The sequence below is a fragment of the Bos javanicus genome, chromosome 7 (genome assembly GCF_032452875.1).
Source record: "Bos javanicus breed banteng chromosome 7, ARS-OSU_banteng_1.0, whole genome shotgun sequence".
In the NCBI taxonomy this organism is placed as follows: Eukaryota; Metazoa; Chordata; class Mammalia; order Artiodactyla; family Bovidae; genus Bos; species Bos javanicus.
Window position 1 is genome coordinate 80,762,598 of NC_083874.1, and position 20,551 is coordinate 80,783,148.

Below are 20,551 nucleotides of genomic sequence, written 5' to 3' on the forward strand. Positions count from 1 at the left end.
CCCTTCTTCAGGAGATCTTCCTGACTGAGGAGTTGAATCACATTATAGGCTAATTCTTTCCCATCTGAGTGAAATTACATTACTGAATGAAGGGAGATGTAAACCTAATCCAGTGCCCCAGGCTTCCAGCATGGAGCCTCAAAGTGAGGCCTGATTTCTTCTTATGAAGTGAAAGTCACTCAGTTGTGTCTGACTCTTTGCGTCCATGGAATTCTCCAGGCCAGAATCCTGGAGAGGGTAGCCGTTCCCTTCTCCAGGGTATTTTCCCAACCCAGGGATCGAAGCCAAGTCTCCTGCATTACAGGTGGATTCTTTACCAGCTGAGCAACCAGAGAATAACTTGAGTTAAATCAGTTTAAGAACCGCCTCCTCCACCTCACATCCAGTATGGATTAATATTGGAATATCCATCATTCATAGGCTTCCTTGGGAATATTTCTAAGAATTGCAGGTGCTGCATTTCCCTGTCTTCACTTGCCTCCTGGTGCTTCTCTAGGTCAATGTCAAGTTCTAACTGCCTAAGGCCCCACTTGCTGGGCCTCTTCAGTGTCTCTGCTGCTATTGTGGGAGATTTGGCCAATCCACAGAGATGCTCCCGTGAACCCTACTCTCTATACGGCCACCCCTGGGGCTGCTGCAGGTCTCTGCTGATTTGCCCAGACCACATGGTTTACCCGTTTCCTAAGCTCCAGAACTTACTCTGGGTATCAGTTCAGATTTCTCCTTTCTTCTGGTGACTTGACTTTTAGGAGCCCCATCACCCTTTGCTACAGTCTGATCTGGTTCTGTCTGTGCCACTTGGGGCCACCTGGTGCAGCTCAGTGTCACAGAACCTCAAAGAAAAGGGATGGGGTTGTGGTCATAAGGGGGCCTTATGTAAAATCACAGATGCAGTCAGATGTATGGAATTGGTGTTGCCCACATTTACCAAAGGTGGATTACTGGGGCAAAGCGGCACTTTATTTCTCCTGCTGAAAGCTGTGCCTGCTTACAATTCTAGGAATAAGCAAGAAAGACAGTGTGCACTCTCACATGTGAAGGACTGGCAGCGTTGAGGAGAGGCCTTTGTAAGCCGAGGGGAGGATCTATGGAGATTGAGATGCTGGAGAAAAGGCGTGGGGAGGGGAGGAGGCAGGTAATTGATGCTGTCAAGGAAGAGAAGGTGTCAGACACCTGGTGGGAGACCTGAGCTTTGTCCAGGGAGACCCTGAGGAAGGGACCTTAGGAGCATTTACATAAGCTCTCAGTTCAGTCCAGTCGCGCAGTCATGTCCGACTCTTTGCAACCCCATGGCCTGCAGCACGCCAGACTTCCCTGTCCATCACTCCCAGAGCCTACTCAAACTCATGTCCATTGAGTCGGTGATGCCATTCAACCATCTCATCCTCTGTCGTCCTCTTCTCCTCCTGCCTTCAATCTTTCCCAGCATCAGGGTCTTTTCAAACGAGTCAGCTCTTCGCATCAGGTGGCCAAAGTATTGGAGTTTCAGCTTCAGCATCAGTCCTTCCAATGAACACCCAGGACTGATCTCCTTTAGGATGTACTGATTGGATCTCCTTGTAGTCCAAGGGACTCTCAAGAGTCTTCTCCAAAACCACAATTCAAAAACATCAATTCTTCGGTGCTCAGCTTTCTTTATAGTCCAACTCTCACATCCATACATGACTACTGGAAAAACCGTAGCTTTGACTAGATGGACCTTTGCTGGCAAAGTAATGCTCTGTGTGATGCCAAAGAGGAAACTGAGACCCTGAGAGGCGAAGGCACTTTTCCAAAGCAACTCAGTAAGGTAAGTCCGTTAAAACATCTCCAATCTGCTAGTCCTTATATCACATTTGCTGCTTTCTCCATGGGGAAGGAAAAGAGTGGGGATGGAGTGGCAGGGAAATTTTGCAGTCTCAGACTGCAACTGCAGTCTTCAAGTCACAGGTGGCAAGGTGCGCTGAGGGTGAAGGAACCGGACCATCCCCGCGGCGTATGTCTCAGTACTCTTAACAATGCCATACTGCACCGTTATTAGCATTGTGAGTTGTTTGACATTGCCCTCTGTGACTAGGTGATGGATCCGAAGTTGTTGGCATAAGGGGCCAGGGCTGAATCATCCATCCGTCAGTGCTGTTAAACTAATCCACTGGAGTAGAACAGTGTGGCAAGCTGCTCAGAATCTGTCTGAACTCCTGGGGGATGTCTTTAAACTGCACACTTCAGTACACAGTGGGGTGGTGGTGATTTTCTCCTCCCTGAGCTTCCTGTAAGTTTCAAAGCAGGCAAAGAATTTTAAATGAAAGAGCCCCTGCAGGCTTGAAAGCCTGCATTCTGACCCTCCGCCCCCTTCTGCGGCCGCCTCCAGGGCATGTGAGGAAAAGCAGAAGCCTGCTTGGCATGTTCTGCTGGTGTGATCAAAGGCACAGAGCCTGGAGCTACCAGGACCTTTACTAAACATCGACAGGATCAGATGGACTTGGTATTCACAGAGTGGAGCTGCTCTCTGGAGAGGCTGGCAGAGCTGGGCTGCCCAGACTAACCCTCCGTTTTCAGATCTCACATGGGCACTCTGTGCCGCCAGGTCATCCTGGTAAAGTCACTGCCTCACACACCAGGATTTCTCATCCTCTCCTCTCCTCTCTTCAGATCTCCACCTCCTTTTCTGGCTTACTGGTGAGCGTCTCTCCTCCTTCACAGTGAAAACAGAAAGGATGACCTCTTTCCTCCACTAACTTCACCAGCCCTCTGCCCCTGGACTCATCCTCTGCCTTCTTCCCGTGGGTCTGGAAGAATAACCCTTGCCCTGCTGTTGGGTCCACCCCTCCCCTTCCACATACTCAAGAACTGTTCTCATGCAGTTCCTTCCTTTGCCTCTGTCATCCTCAGTTCTCCCTAAGCCAGCCATCCCCCTTGGCATACCAGTGTGTCCTTATATCATCAGTTTTACCGGCTCCTGTTCCATTTCACAGCTTGTTTTCAATGCAGAACATCTCGCAAGAGTGAGCCTGCCTGATGTCTCCCCTCCATCACCTCCATTTCCCCTCCACCTATTCTCTTGGACTTTCACTCTGAAGTGACTGTTATCTTGTCACCTAGGACCTACATCTTGCTGAAGCCAAAGCCCTCATCTTAGTCTACCTCTCAGCAGCATATGGCGGAGCTGATGGCATCCTCCATGTTGAAACACTTGTCCTCTTTGTCTCCATGACACCACATGTGCCAGATTTTCCTTTCACCTTGCTCTCCTTCCCTTTTTGATCTCCTTTGCTGTCTCATCTTCTACAAAATCTCTGTGGGTCTTGGGATCACAAGGCTCTCCTGGCCTTTTGCCCTGTACACACTCTCTACTCATGTAGCCTTATGATTCTAAGTACTTTGTAAATGCTTGAGACTCTCCAATTTACATTTCCAGTCTGAAACATTCTACTTGAATTTCAGGCTGTTATGTCTAAGAGCCTTCTCGACATAGACACTTAGATGTCTAAAAGAGGCATCTTTCAGTTTAAAACCAAACTCTGGATTTTCTCCCTATAACCCAGTTTCAAGAAATGACATCATCATCTAATCCAGATGCTCAGTCCCCAAACCATGGGACTCTTCCTGATTCCTCCCTTTCCTTTAGACCTCACATTGGCTTCTTAGCGCTGCTGTAATAGATGACTTCAAATGATTGACTAAAAATAGCAGAAATTTGTTCTTTCATGAAACAAATCTGAAATCTGAATTTTACTCTCTTCTGTCCACGCTATTCTTAAAGAGATGGGAATACCAGACCACTTACTTACCTGCCTCCTGAGAAACCTGTATGCAGATCAAGAAGCAACTATTAGAACTGGACTTGGAACAATGGACTTGTTCCACATTGGGAAAGGAGTATGATAAGGCTAGAAATTTGAAATCAAGGTGGCGGCCCGGCCATGCTGTCCGAGGGCATTAGAGAAGGAGTCCGCCTTGCCTCTTCCAGCCTCTGCTGACTGCTGGCAGTCCCTGGTATTCCCTGTGTTGTAGCAGCAGAACTCTCTTCTCTGCCTCTGTTGTCATGGGGCCTTCTTCCTCTGGGTGTGTTTGTGTCCAAATTTCCTTCTTATAACCATATCAGTCATTGGATTTAAGACTCCCCCTAATCCAGTTTGACATCTTACTTTGATTAAACCTGCAAAGACCCTGTTTCAAATAAGCTAACACTGACAGGTTCTGAGTGAACGTGAATTTGGGAGAGCACTGTTCAGATCATTGCAGACCTCCACATCTAGTCCGTCCGCAAGTCTTAGCTCCTCCGTTTCCAACAGTTCTTACCATTCCTGCCCCAGCCTTTGTCCAACCCTGGTTTACTGCCTCATTCCTGGTCTCTCCCACTCCACTTTTGCCCACTCCTGTGCATACTACCTAAGGAAGCCAGAGTGACCTGTTCAGAGTGTCAACAAGGTCACGATTCCCTTGCACAGGACCCTCTGGTGGCTTCCTGGTACCCGAGAAGACAATCCAGCTCTTTCGCTTGACTTGGGAGATGCTCAGTTGTCTTGCCTGCTCTCCAACTTCGTCTCCTTTCTCTGGATCCCATATTCACTGGGCCCCAGCCACACAGGCCGCTTTCTGGGCCTCCATCAGGCTGACTGTCTCATGGCCTCCTCATTCACTGTTCTGCTTGAAACGCTCTTCCCCTGGATCTTCATATGACTGTTTCCTTTCCATTGTTCATGTCCCAGCTCACCTGTCCCAGTCCCCGCCTTACAGAGGCCTTCCCAACCCAGCCTAACAAATGTTCTCTCTCTTCCTGTGTGTGTCCCTGTTTCTTTTTCTTTCTCTATCTCTGCCTGTCTTTCTTTGTCTCTCTGTCTTACAACACACACACATGCCTGTTTACTTCCCACATAGCTCTTCTTTTCAATATCTGAATTTACCTTATTCATTTGTTTATAGATAATGTCACTGACATGATTTATTACTTGTAATTTCTGTCTCCCTCAGTAGAGCATAAATTCCTGTAAACAGCTAATTAGCTTCCTGTTGTCCACCGCTGTACCCCAGTTCCTGTGAAAGAGATTGGCACAAAGACTCTCAGTCAGTATTTTGTGTCTGATAAAATGGGCTCTCTTTGTATTCTGTGGCTTCCACCCTCTCTCCCAAGGTACGTTTCATTTTCTACTGGCAGAATCTATCGTTTTAATACACTGAAACTTTTTGTGTACAGTCTAATGTTAACATTTGAGGGGGGAAAAGGGGCCTGTTTTTATCCCCCCTCCCCAGCCGTCTCTAAAAATTCTCTGCAGTGGCTTCTTCGGAACAGCTCAGCTCATTCAGTGGCTGTCCCCTCTCCTAGCACACACCAGTGCCTGCTCCTCCAGCACTGTATACACACTCGATACACCTCCCAGAATCAGGAGCTGTCACTCCTTGCCTCACCCCCTGCCCCCGTGGAAAAGCTTTTCTAAGCGTGTATATAGGCTTCTGTAGAAAGAAATGTAGAAGGCTTTGGAAAATTACCATCGTTTGGGTTTGTGGGGAGATGTTGCCTAATACAAGGACGGGAATGTTGTTCCACGTCACGCTGGTGAGCTGCCTATTATCCGGAAGGGGTAGCAGACAACCATCAGAGAATTCAGACTAACTGAAGAATCATCCTCCTTGTTTTCCAGACAGTTGGTTATGAAATTGGGCCGAAAAGGAAATAATTGGGAAATTTAAAGTTTTGTTCTTTTTGTTTTTTGTTGTTTGTTATGTTAACCATTTCTAGAGCATTTACTGTGTTTTCCAAGGCCTGGGTAATACTAGTTTTTCTATCAAGAAACTCTGACCATGAGTGTTGGATTTCTTGATTTCCTTTAATAGATTGCCATATTTTGATTTTGAGTGGTTCATGTTATTGGCTCCCACAAATCATTATCACTTCTCAGTTTCTAGACTATCTCTTTTCTTCTTGCCACAGCAGTTTTCTTGACAACTCATTTAAATTTGGTTACTTTCTGGCTTCACTTCTTACCTACACCTCAAAGGACCCCATTCTGCCTTGGCAGAAGTCTCCATCTCCCTCCATACTGGCTATGTGTCCTTGATGTATCTCTATGTCAGCACAAAAACTGATGGCAGCCACAGTGGGAGGCCTGGAGCTTACACAGCAATAAACATGGGCAGCCAGCACGTCTCGTGTCTCAGTGGGAAGAGGCTGGGGTTTAGAATCCAATGACCTCACCATAAATCCTGGCTTTGCTCTTACCATCTGTGACCTTCAGTAACTATTGGACTTCTCTGAGCCTCAGTTTCCTCATCTGTGAAGACAAAGAATCTGTTTTATACAATTGTGAGAATTAAAAGAAGTAACACCCAATGGTTCTCAATAAGTTTTGTTTTAAATTTAGTATATAACCATTTCTTCAAGAATCTAAACAGCACATATTTTTTTAAAAATCCATGAGAACAGTTCAGCTGACAATCTTAGTCAAGAAAATCTTACTGATTTTCTTGAAAGGTGAAAGCAAAGGGAAGATATTGATTTTGCCATTCTTCATGTATTTTTCATCACGAATGATGATATAGACCTGCTGAACTTCTTTTCCTCATTCTATTATTTAAGGATGTGTTTATTGCAATTAATCGCACTTAGAAAAAAATCTCAGGTTAAACAGAGTAAAGAGAAGAACTTAACAACTCTAAAGATAAGAACACACTTATAGACAAATTTTTAGAAAAATCTCACTATGCAGAATTTGTTCATTGCCTCATCAATGTCTTGCCCTATAACACCTTTGAGAAAGGGCCTTTCACATTTCTGGCCATGTGCTTTGAGTGGGAGCTACCTCCTCCAGACACACACACACACACACACACACACACACACACACACACACACATCTCCCTGCCATCTCTGACACCTCCCCAGTATTGCCATAGGGATCAATTTGAGGAAGGCATATGATGCAGTCAATGAAACGCAAAGATATTTTAGAGGATTTCTAGGTTACACATTTCTTTATCTTTAGTGGAAGCTACCAAAAAGAATGCCTTGTCATCCTCTGGATGCTGTTATATGAGGTAATATGATATGATTAACAAGGCCTTACCCATTTTTGCTACCTGGAAATGAGAGCAGAATAAAAGCACTGAAGAGAAATAGACATGGACCAGACTAACATGTTCTCTGAATCAAACAGGATCTGAATCTGGAACTATCCCCAGTATAAAACAGCAATTCCCTTTTAAGCCAGTTTTGTTGCTGGTGAATTTAAGGTTCTCACTTTGTTGTGAAAGAATTCAGAAATGAAATGATAGGTAAGAAGTAGATTTGTTTAGAGAGAAACACACTCTACAGACTGTGGGCCTCCTTAAAAGGCAAGAGCAGCCCTGAAATATGGTGTGGTTAGTTTCTATGGGCTGGGTAATTTCATAGGTTAATGAGTGGGAGGATTATTACAATTATTTGGGGGGAAGGGGCAGAATTTTCCAGGAGTTGGGCCATCGCCCACTTTTGGACCTTTTTTGGTTAGCCTCAGAACTGGTAGGTGTGTCATTTAGCATGCTAGTGTATTACAGTATCACAATAAGTGTCTAATGAGGCTCAAGGTCTAGTAGAAGTGAGATCTTCTGCCATCTTGGACCCAGTTGGTTCTACCAGTCTTTGTCATGTCCTTGGGCTTCGTTAGTCTTTTAAAGGTTGTGACCTGCCCCCTTCCCTCCTGTTTCAGTTTGAATTGGGTGTTCTGTCCTTTTGCAAACAAAAGATTGCCAGGAAAGAGACCATTAAAATGGGAGTAATTGAACGTACTGGTATATTACTACAGCAAACATCCTACTATGTACGAACTAAGGTTCAATTTCTGTTAATTGTAGCTATTATTCTAGATTATCTCTCAAAAATGAGTCTGTCAGTTTATAGACTGAGGGAATACTGTTATCATGATGTTCAGCACAGTGTATGTGCAAATCTGCTTGTCTGCATTAGTTTTTTTTTTTTTTTTTTAGTTTACAACTCATAAAGCCCCTTCATAACTAGGAAAATATTCTAGACTTGGTTCAGTGGGCAATAGGGAGACATTAGAAGTACTTGGTGCTGGAGCAATAACAAATTAGAGGGATATTTACAGTTACTGTTGGAGAGACAGTGCCTTGCTCATTTGCAGGATTTCGAATTACACATCTTTGGTGTTTTACTTGTTTGAAGGCTGTCTTCTCTCCATTTAAAAAAACCAGCTCATGAGAGCAGGGGCCACATCTCTTGTTCACCAGGTGAACATAGATATTATTCACAGGACAATGGACCTGTGAACACAGATATTCAGGACACGACTGTCAATATTTCTACACAGCACCTGGAACATAGATATTGATGAGATAACTGAATTATGGATGAGGATGAATAGAAGGCAGAGAGAATGGGGAAACAGGAACATGTAGGAGATAAGAAGCTACAACCCATGTGTGAGGTGCCTAGATGCAGGGTTATAGCAGGAGACTAGAGAAGAAAGGCATCAGTCTGACAGATGCTACCAAAAAGTTAACAGTGTTTGTTGACTGAATGGGAAAAACCAAGGAAATACAGAGAGGAGTGAGGTTTCCCACCCAAGAAACAGAAACCGTGGCTGTTCCATTAACTAAAAGGCAAGTTGGGATGGGGAGGAGCATGAGAGAAAAAAATTTTTTTTTATTTCTGGATATTTTTTTATGAGAGAAGAATGTGTCATTCATATGGAAATGTAAGAAAGATTTCTTTCAAGGAATGAAGGATTTGGGGAAATGATGGAACTCAAGGTGTCAGGTTGGAATATGTAGAAAAACCGTGGGAGAGAATTATGTCCCCAAAGGAGTGAGAACTGCTTGGAGTCAGCTTGAGAACAGACCAGAAACAGAGGAGGAGTATCCTCTGCTTGTTCCTTCAGACTTGTTTCAGAGTAAAGAACAGACTTAGTTTTCTAGAATTTCTGGGAAATTAATACAGGTAGTTTAAACATAATACTCATAATCAGATTGTCCATATTAGTCACTTTCAGACTTTTATTGCAACCCACTCTTAAGAAATACAGTTTACATTTTGACCCACACATGCACACACACACAATTGGTATAAGATTTTCTCTGACGAATATGCACTCTCACTATATACAGTCTACTCAGTTTTCATCTGTTTCATTGTTTAAAGCTGGCAACAACCCACTAAATTGATCTCACTCCCCATTAATAGATCAAGTCTGGAAGTTTTAAAAGCCCTGGTCTATGTGAAGGTCACGTAAGAAATGTAATGAATTTGATGAAAGTATACATTTTGAGAAAAATTAAATTCTGATTAGATAAGAGTTTTTGTTTAAAATCCATTATCATGTAAAACTCTATAATGATGCTATGTTCTTATAGTATCAGGGTAGCTCTAACTGAACAAGCCCATAGTCCACCTACATGCCATCTTACTTCCATCTCACTGTTATTTTACTTGCCTCTTACAAAGTAGGCAGTGAAGTTAACTATCACATCATTTGAAGAAAAAAAAGGAAAGTTTTCCTGCTTTCCTATATTTTAAAATGTCCTTGCATCCCTCCTCACCACTTTTACTGTCTGCCTGCTCGTGATAGATCTCATATCCATAGTCATCATAGTAATATCGTGGGAAAATGCCCTTAATTCACATACATAGGATCTGCAGACACTTTCTGATAGTTTTCATTGGGAGGAATGCAGTTTTTGTTAAGAAAAATAACTGCTGAGTGCCTGTGTGCAAAACTGAAGGGCCTACAAAGATGCCTGAGATAAAATCCCTTCACCAGGGAATGTATAGTTTAATGAGAGAGATGTCATATGTACCACCAGCTGTAAGGGAGAGAATGACTCATGAGGTGTCTGGGGGAAGGACCATAAAGCTGAATCTCATTCTTAACTTCACACACATGCTGATTTGCTTCTTACCACTTTTCTAGATGACTTTTGTTGCCCAAATTAGCCCATCTGACCAGTGCCTACAACTGAAAAAAAACCATGCATGAATTGGAAAGACAAGAATTTCATGGTGGCGGTATTTCACACGTGTGATGTTAGTAAAATAAAACCTCCTGGCATCTGTAGAGTTTGGTTGGGCCGTCACACTTGAAAAGGGAAAGATTTGTAAAACTCCACAAAGAGTTTCTGTTTGGTTTTACAAAAAGTGCCTTAAGAACCCCTTGGGGGTGGATCCATGACTATAGGACAGATTGGCTTCTACTTGGGTATCACCACCAATTGGCTGTGTGGTTCATGTTTCAATTTGGAAATAAATATTGCTCAAGCAGCCCCCAGCTTGTACGGTGGCTTACGATAAGGAGGAAGTCTGGCAAGTTGCAAAAAATGGTTGTTCTGATCAAAGAGCTTTAAAGTCTGTGAAAAATGGGCATCTTTCATTGCTTGATCAACAGATGGACATCTTTGATCTTAGAAGTACTCTTATCAATTCTGTTTAAACTGCCAATTTAGAAATTACCGACACCAGATACATAAACCATCTCTCTGAGGGGATATCTCCAGTAAATCCTGAAGGTCAAGTTTTATTAGTGGAGTTACAGCTTACTCATGAACTGAAATTGCCTTAACGGGACTCTTACGTGCTAAGCTGATACATGGGATCTTGATGTAATTTTGCACATGGGTTCATGCTCCCAATCAGAGCACCTATCTCCCCTCTTTCCTGTTTTCTACCTCTTTAGCTCTTTGTATTGCAGCTGATTAGGGCTTTCCTGATGGCTTAGCGGGTAATGAATCCACCTGCAATGCAGGAAATACAGGAGATACAGGTTCAATTCCTGGGTTGGGAAGACTCCTTGGAGGAGGAAATGGCTAACCCACTCCAATATTCTTTGCCTAGAATATTCCATGGGCAGATGAACCTGGTGGGCTACCATCCATGAGGTTGCAAATTTTCAGATCTTTTTACAGTTTGCTCCTTTCTTTATTTAACTGGGTCTAACCCGTGTTTATTTATATTTTTCTATCCATGTTTTGGGCTTCCTTTGTAGTTCAGACAGGTAAAGAATCCACCTGCAGTGCAGGAGACCCAGGTTTGATCCCTGGGTCAGGAAGATTCCCCTGGAGAAGGGAATGGCTACCCATTCCTGTATTCTTGCCTGAAGAATTCCATGGACAGAGAAGCCTGGTGGGCTATAGTCCATAGGGTGGCAAAGAGTCAGACACAGCTGAGTGACTAACAAATCTGTGTTTTAAATTTCAACTTGTCTATTTTTCAGCAATAATTTAAAGAATAATTCTGTTAATTTGAAGACATTTTATGTGGATCTTATAAAACTTAAAATATTTTAAATTCTTTTCACATGTTTTTAGTTCACACTTTTATATCTTTAGTCTTTATAAGCATCCTAATTTAGGATATTTGAAATTTTTGGTAGTGGTGGAGGGGTGGGATGAGGTGGGGAGTTCCTGATCCCTGTGTCTCTGGACCCTTGTTTATGGTGGATGGCTTATTTGTTTTGTGCTTTGGAATTGTGAGTTTTTCTTAAGGGTCTTTCTTGTTGGTCATCCAGTAAAGGCCGAGGGTAAGCTCATGTCTCTCTGGAGAGGTTTGTATGCTTTTGTCAGGGCGCCAGAGTTACCACTGGCCATGGCCACCCAGTAATGGTTCATTCTGGGCTTCAAACCTACCTGAGGTGGGCCTGTGGTTACCTATTCTCGGCAGGGGGATTCACTCCCCTGAGATCCAGGCTAAAATAGTCAAGTTTCTTAACTTCCTCCTTGTGCAGGCTGGAGAATTTCTTTTCCTAATCCTCTCTCTCAGGCAGAGGGGGTGGTCTGATGAGAATTCCAGCTTTATGTGGGAGTCAGTTCCAATTCTGTCACCCACACTTCCTGAAGGCCCTGGGGCTTCTTCTCTTGAGTCACGTGGATTTACAATCCACATCTCCTGTTAGCAAGGCTGGTAACCTACTCTCCTCTCAGAGCAGTCGTTCAGAGACGTAGTTCTTGTTTTCAAGTCTCTCTGTGTTTGACTCTGGAAAATTCCTTATCTTCTTGAGAACTCAGCCATGCATTTAAAAAGATATGATATTTTCCCCAGAATTTCTAAGATTTTAATATCAAAAAGTTTTTGTTTTGTTTTTTTAAATATCTATTTTACCAAGAGCACATCAGCATCCTCTGACCGTGTCTTCTAGTGGGTGGAAGACACCTGTCCACGTTCAAAGAGGAGTATGGAGAAGGGACCTCTGCCTTTTAGAAGTGCATGCACTTTTTGGTCCAACTCATTGGTAGGCTCTGAGGACTGTCCATTCAGTCTTTCATTCAATCACCCTTACCTTTATAGCACATTCAGTAATTACTGATTTCCTACTATACAAGCTTGCATTCATTTATTCAGCAAACACATATTGTGTCTAGCTTCTGCTACATGCCACATAAGTGCTCACGCTCAGCAAAAACATACCCAATCCCTGTCTTCATAGAGGACACAAATACTGATCAGATAATCATATAGATAAAATGCGTAAAATTGCAAATATGGCCAGTGTCCGGAAATAAATGTGCATGTTGTTGTGAGATGTGCAATGACGGGGTTACCCAGTTCAGGCCCTTAAGGGCTTTTTTGGGGATGTGAAGTAAGAGTGGCTTTCACTGAGTGAAAAGCGAAGTGATAATTGGGCCAGATATGGAGCAGAATGTACAAAGACCCTGGGGTGAGGATGAGGGACTGAAGAAGGGTGGTTAATTGGAAGAGGAAATTGTGAAAAGAATAAGGTCTCAGAAAAGGCTGGAAGGGAGCTGAGAGCCGAACCATGGAAGATGCTGAAGGCTGTGTTAAGGAGTTTTGTGTTTATCCCGAGAGTCATTAAGGGCTTTAAACAGGGCAAGGGCACATCTAATTTGCCCTTTGGAAGATCTTTCTGACTTCAGAAAAGAGAAGAAATTTGAGGAGGCAGGCGTGACAGTGAGGCTAGTTAGGAGGCTGTTGTCAGGAGACTGACTAAGAATTGCTAGAGCTCAGTGCCAGTTTTGGCTTTGTAAATACAAAGACATGGACAAAACTGAGATTTATTTAGCAGGGAGAGCTATCGAGGAGAAGCAGAGAGGCAGGCCAAGAACTATTCCAAAGTTCCAGGCTTACATAACTGGATGGCTGGTGGTGGTCCTGTACTGAGATGGGGAACACCAGAAGAGAATAAGGTTTGCTGGAAAGGCCAGGGGGTTTCCTTTTGCATGTGTTGAGTTTGAGGTTTTTGAACGATCTAAGAGGCAGTTGGATTCATGAATCCAGAGTCCAGAGAAGAAAACTAGGGATGTAATTATGAGAGTAATTTTTTATAGGTGATTATTAAATGAGATTTCCTATGGAGAGATGATAAGTTGTTGTTTGTTCAATTGCCAAGTCGTTTCTGACTCTTTTTGACTCCATGGACTGTAGCATGCCAGGCCTCCCTGTCCCTCACCATCTCTTGGAGCTTGCCTAAGTTCATGTCCATTGAATAGGTTGTAGAAATGTGGAGGTTATTGGTGAGTTTAGTGGGGGCTATTTTGGTGGTAAGAAGGGATAAGAAGCTAGGAGTAGGATGTAGAGTGAGTAGGAGATGAAATGAAATCAGTGAATGTGGACAACTTTTAAGAACTTTCCCAGTGAAGTTACATGAGATTTGAATTCATTTAAAAAAAAAATTATGGCAGTTATTTATTTTATTTATTTTTTTTGACCATACCATACGGCATGTTGGATCAAGGTTCCCTGACCAGGAATCAAACTCAGGCCCGCTGCAGTGGAAATGCAGATTCTTAACCACTGGACCACCAGAGAAGTCCCCTTGAATTCATTTTTAAAGGAAACAAGTCACTTAGTTATGATTGGAAAGCAAAATCTTTTAAAATAGAGAATCAATAGAAAATATTAAAATAGTTTCTTGATAGTGAAGAGGTGGCCAAGGTGGAAACATAGGCTGGCACAGAGATGAAGACTCTGACCCAAAACTGAGTTGTAGTAATAGCTAACATTTATTACGCTCTCACTGTTTTCCCAAGTGCTACTCTAAATGCTTAACTAACTTAATCTCCAAAAAGTCTCTGCAGTTGATACACTCATTCCATTCAGGACATGAGGAAGCTGATCACCAAAGAGGAGCTGTAACTTAGGTCGTGGGAGGACAGGGGTTTGAACCCAGTCTGGCTGTGGAGTTCATGTTCTTACTTCCTTGTGTGCTAAGTTGCTTCAGTCATGTCCAACTCTGTGCAACCCTATAGACTGTAGCCCGCCAGGCTCCTCTGTCCATGGGATTCTCCAGGCAAGAATACTGGAGTGGGTTGCCATGCCCTCCTCCGAGGTATTTTCCTGACTCAGGGATCGAACCCAAGTTTCTTACGTCTCATGTGTCGGCAGGCGGATTCTTTACCACGAGCGCCACCTGGGAAGCTCCTTCATGTTCTTAACCACTGTGCTATACCGCTTCTCAATATGTGAGTGCACAACAAAGTATTTATATCATCTGTGAGCCAAGGTATGAGCTTGCTGCTGCTGCTGCTAAGTCGCTTCAGTCGTGTCCGACTCTGTGCGACCCCAGAGACGGCAGCCCACCAGGCTCCCCCTCCCTGGGATTCTCCAGGCAAGAACACTGGAGTGGGGTGCCATTTCCTTCTCCAACTCATGAAAGTGAAAAGTGAAAGCAAAGTCGTTCAGTCGTGTACGACTCTTTGCGACCCCATGGACTGCAGCCTACCAGGCTCCTCCATCCATGGGATTTTCCAGGCAAGAGTACTGGAGTGGGGTGCCATTGCCTTCTCCGAGGTATGAGCTTATCCATCTGCAAATATTGAAAATACCTGTGGTTATATGACTCTGGAGCAAAAGTATAAACTAATGTTGGCTCAAATACTTTGTTAAAACTCCTTCTTGGCTTTATGTGATACAACAGGACAGCCGTAAGTGGAAATGTCACTAGACCATCTGTAGCTTTAATCAGTGGCCATTAATAAATATGTGCACGTTATTCATTTAATTGTACCTATAACTATGTGGTGAGCTCTGAGGGCATCATAGGTAAGTAAGCAGAATCCACGACCAGCTGAAGCCACTTACTCCTCTGCCAAGATGTGTCATTTGTGAGTGGCATTAAGCAGTGTCCCAAAATAAGTGACCTTTTCCAGGTCCCCGGGGATTGGCTTTAACTACAACATGTGTGTTTCTTTTCCTCCCAAGGATTTAACAACTCCGAGAGAACATGCGACAAAGAGTTTATTATACGTAGAACAGCCACCAATCGAGTACTGAACGTTCTCCGTCACTGGGTCTCAAAGCACGCACAGGTAATTGAGTAGCCTCGGTAATTACTTTCAAGGATTTTTTTAAACACCAGCTTTAAAAATCATTAACAGCACCTCCTGATGCTTTCAAGTAGAGTTTGCAACCTTGGAAATAGAGCACGTTGAGGGGAAGAAACTCGAAGGTGGGCCTGCAGGTCAAAGCAAGCAAATGTGTACCACCACCATCGAGTGGTTCAGTTCTTCCAAGGGCAGAACACAGGAAGTGGGGCAGGACTCCCCTTCTCTCATCTCTGCGAAACAGCACCCACTGTGGCTGCCAGCTGTCCCCTGCCACCTGGGAGCGCTGTTCACAGGGCCCTGTCTCTAAGTGGAGTTGGGTCAATTGGAGTGGTACCTTATGGAGGTGAACAGCAGGTGCCCCTGAAAGCAAGCAGCATTCTCGTACCAGACACGGGGGTGTTTCCTCAGCCTGATTCAGAAGACACTTTTGCCTTCACACCCTTTGATGTTTTGTTTCTAGTACAGTTGACTCTTAGTTGAGGCATGTGGGATCCCGTTCCCGGATCAGGGATTGAACCTGGGCCCCCTACATTTGGAGTGTGAAGTCTTAGCCAGTGGACCCCCAGGGAAGTCCCAACTCTTGAGCGACGTGGTGGTTAGGAGCGCCAGCCCTCTGTGCGGTGGAACACTTGCGTGTAGATGTAAGACATCTGGCCCTCCGTACCCGTGGTCCTGTGATGTATGTGGTTCCTCCACATCCACGGATTCAACCAACCTCAGGCTGTGCAGGGTGGTAGCGCTTACTATTGAGAACAGTCCGCATACAAGTGGACCCACACAGTTCGAATCTGTTTCTTAAGAGTCTACTGTATTCTGTTTTTAAATTGCATCATGCTGACAGGACACCTACTTGTTTTCTATTTGTGCGTATTCAGTGCAAGTTTATAGACTTCATATCCATTTCACCATTTCACAAAATAAAGCAAGGGCCCCCTTTGCCTCACTGATTCAGGGCATGAATTGTGCCAAACAGTGTCCCCGCTTTTTCAAATAAGCAGTGGGCCTTCCTGATGCAGGCTGGCTAGCACCCTGAAAGGGGAGTTGTGGAGAGAGAAGGGGGCCCTTCATGGCTCAGATCAGCACATGGGAAACATATGAAGTGCGAGTTAGCTAATGAGTAGAGGGGAAAAATGCAAGGAATTCCCATGCCTCACTTCATTATATTCTCAGAGGCCGTCACAGGCCTACTGCCCGGTCCTTGGTAATGACCGTTCATCAGAGACAGTCTTGCGAGGGCCAGGCTCCTGAAAACCCTGTGGCAGGACAGTTCACTAACTGGAACAAGTGGGATGTGGACCTTACCACTAGCTGGCCCATGACAGCTCCTAAATAGTAATTAAAATAAAAACAAGTACAGCACGTCAGTAAAGGCTGTAAGCACTTCATCTTCTACATCTTAGATAAATAACAATGGATCCTATATGACTCAAATTCAGAGAACCATCCTTAGCTCGTTGGAAATGTCTGGTCTCTCTTTTCCACAACCTCAGTGAGCTGCTTTGAATCCCTTTTGCTTCACTGCAGATAAAACATGTAGTGATGTTTCTCTGCCACCTGACCATCCATCCTGTCATCTCTGATTTTTGACTCAGAGTCTTGGCTTCTGATTCCTGAGTCTGACAGTGGCTTGGAGATGCAGAGTAGTTTTGATAGACAAAATTGAGCAGATGCTGTGTGGTTCTCTTCCCCAATCAGAGCTTTGGCCCTGCATGTTCATGCCAAGACTTGCAGTCACAGCACCAGTCACAGCCCAGGTTTCCCTGGTCCCAGCTCCTTCCTCTCCTCCACGTCTTCCCTCAAAAACTCTAACCCCACCTCCCTGTTAGCCTCACTTTCCTTTTATCCCTTTTATCAATCCCCAGCACCCTCTTCCTCTAATGATCTCAAACAGGGGTCCCTCAAAATTCACGTATAATACTTACAGTAGCTAGAAAAGTACCTCAATTCAAATTACAGTAGACTGGGGTTGTTTTACTTTTGGTAATGACAGTTCATAGATAGAAGAGATTGGTGTACTAAATCCATCACTTATAATTAAGAGATTTATAGTAAAGTGTTATCATCTGACTTAACAGCTACATTGTACATGCAGGTATACATGTGTGCATACAGGCAATATCAGGCTGAATAGCACCAAGCCATTAGCTACTGGAATAGAAAATGGATTGATATGAAAGCAAGAGTCTCTTAATTCAGATTGTGTCCAAATGGCCTTTAGTTCTAACCCAAAAGCACCCTAGATAGATAGAAGGAGATGATTGATAAATAGATGTTGTTGTTTAGTCACTAAGTCTTGCCCAACTCCTGTGACCCCATGGACTGCAGCCCACCAGGTTCCTCTGTCCATGAGATTCTCCAGGCAAGAGTACTGGAGTGGGCTGCCATTTTCTTTCCCCAGGGGATCTTCCTGACTCAGGGATTGAAGCCACGTCTCCTGCACTGGCAGGCAGATTCTTTACCACTGAGCCAACAGGGAAGCCTAGATAGATAGGTGGTCAAACAGATGACTAAATGCAGCAGGTGCAAAGTTTCGTCTGATGCAGCAGACTCCTAGGAGGAAGATTCTGTAAATGGAAAGGAGAGGGTACGAAAATTTACTGGACACCTACTCTACAGGCCAACTCGAACTTGCTGTCTATATTGTCTATATCTTACAGTTGAATCCCAGATATGAAGCACCGAAAGTCACAGCACTTCTAAGTGGTAGAACCTGGACTTGAACCAAGAACTGTTGAACTCCAGAGCTCAAGTCCTAGTCCCAGAGAGTTGAGTCTGCCAGTTCGGAGTGAACTTGGCTGGAAAGGCAGCCACAAACCTGAATCCTTAATTAGAAAAGCAAAGGCAGAATAAGAAATGGTGCATGGTTAATTTCCTAGGAAACCCTTTTCCCCTTCCAAGTGTGGGTGAAATGGACTAAAATGAAGCTGTCATCTTGGAAATAAAATCTTCTATGTGCAACAAAAAGCACCCTAGGTTTTAGCTTTTATTTGGACAGTTCAGATACTTTGCAGCCTGTCACTTCAGATGTGCTTATACATGGGAAAGCACTTTGCAGTCAATTTTAGCATCCCAGACCCTCTCTACATCAAAGTGGTACATCTCTACACGTGTGGACAGTAAAGCTGCTCAGGTATCCAGTCTTCTCTCCTGTCAGGATTACTGTATAAAATTTAGACCCTGATGTGCCAAAGGCAGTCCTTACCACTCACTCACTTGTCTTTTCTTACTTTGCCTGCTTGTGTGAGTGCATTGTTGTGATGTGTGGTTGGTGTCGGATTGTCCTGGTATAACTTCATCATGTGCACAGCCTGTCACCTTCCTCATTCAAGTGAGTTCTCCATCACCATCTCAGTCAGCGCGTGAGGTGCAGGCGTTTGCATAGCATTTCTGCTTATTGGAAAAGAGCTTTAGGACATTTTTTTACTGGCTTCAGTGTCCATTTTCCCTTCCTCGCTTTACTGCCTTGCTTTTGGTGGGACTTGAGCCCAGGCCTGTCCATTTCTAAAGCCAGAGTGCTTTTAATTACACCTCATGGCCTGGATCCAAAGCTTAGACTTTAAGTTTAATTACAAGTTGGTAACAACACTTCAAGCTACAAGAGAAGTTGCCATTTGAATATTTTGAGAAAGTAAGTACTTTCGTTTTAATTCTCTTTTCTGAATTTTGAAGAGCATGATAAGAACTTAAAGCACTGTTTTAGAGTTTCATATGGTAATGGATTTTAAACAAAATTCTCTATTTATCCAACTGGAATTACAATTAAAATGTCATTAAGTTCAATTTTAATGACATTTTAATTAAAATGTCATTAAAATTAAAGTGTTTTCTTTCCCCAAATTCATTCTATTTCCTATGCGATCACTACACAGACCAGAGCTTTGTAAAGCATTCAGTCATGACCACTTAATGGAGAGTGGAATCAATTAATGGGTTGTTATCAAGAGCAGGTCAAGGCAGGCTCTTAGTAATGGGCTGGTAAACAGTTCCAATAGACAGACCTGGTTTCAGCTCATGGTCCTGGAGACCACATTGTGTGCCCACCACCTCCTGTCACCACTGCAGTACCACCCGAGCCAGCCACCACCCCAGCCAGCCACCACCCGAGGAGGTGGGTGCATGGCCCCCGACTTGATAGACCCCCAAGCAAGGTGACCACCATGGTCCTTGAAGAAGGATTAACAGCTTCAAGCCTTTATCCAGGTTTCAGTTTAGTTCATTTCAGTTCAGTCTCTCAGTCATGTCCGACTTTGCAACCCCACGAATCGCAGCACACCAGGCCTCCCTGTCCATCACCAACTCCCGGAGTTCACTTAAACTCATGTCCATTGAGTCAGTGATGTCATCCAGCCATCTCATCCTTTGTCGTCCCCTTCTCCTCCTGCCCCCAATCCCTCCCAGCATCAAGGTCTTTTCCAATGAGTCAACTCTTCGCATGAGGTGGCCGAAGTATTGGAGTTTCAGCTTTAGCATCAGTCCTTCCAAAGAACACCCAGGACTGATCTCCTTTAGGATGGACTGGTTGGATCTCCTTGCAGTCCAAGGGACTCTCAAGAGTCTTCTCCAACACTACAGTTCAAAAGCATCAATTCTTCGGCGCTCAGCTTTCTTCACAGTCCAACTCTCACATCTGTACATGACCACTGGAAAAACCATAGCTTTGACTCTCCAGGTTTATTTAAAGGTATTTACTCTCACAGACAGAGAAGGCGATGGCACCCCACTCCAGTACTCTTGCCTGGAAAATCTCATGGACGGAGGAGCCTGCTAGGCTGCAGTCCAGGGGGTTGCGAAGAGTCGGACACAACTGAGCGACTTCACTTTCAGTTTTCACTTTCATGCACTGGAGGAGGAAATGGCAACCCACTCCAGTGTTCTTGCCTGGAGAATCCCAGGGACAGGGGAGCCTGGTGGGCTGCTGTCTCTGGGGTTGCACAGAGTCAGACACGACTGAAGTGACTTAGCCGCAGCAGCAGCACTCTCACAGAGGTAATGGGACTTGAGACTGCTGGTCAGAAAACTTGAGCTCTAGTCTGACTCTGTCAGTTAACCCCCATATTTGAGGGGTTTTTAAAAATTAATTAATTAATTAATTTGGCTGCGTTGGGTCTTAATTGTGGCACACATGATCTTCATTACATCACGTGGTATCTTCATCACGTGGTATCTTCCATTGTGATGAACAGGCTCTCTCTAGTTGTGGCCCACGGGCTTATTTGCTCCATGTCATGTGGGACATTAGATCCCCTGACTAAGGACTGAACCCATGTCCCCTGCATTGCAAGGCAAATTATTAATCACTGAAGTG

The 20,551-nt window shown here is 44.1% G+C and overlaps 1 protein-coding gene across 2 annotated transcripts in view; it reads left to right on the plus strand.

The window, feature by feature from the left end:
- RASGRF2 (Ras protein specific guanine nucleotide releasing factor 2) overlaps positions 1–20,551 on the plus strand; it is a 257,096-nt gene that overhangs the window by 187,407 nt on the left and 49,138 nt on the right. For both annotated transcript variants that reach the window (XM_061424294.1, XM_061424295.1), the window contains exon 18: positions 15,122–15,228. In XM_061424294.1, the coding sequence (XP_061280278.1) occupies positions 15,122–15,228 (107 nt within the window). The remainder of the gene's footprint in view (positions 1–15,121; positions 15,229–20,551) is intronic.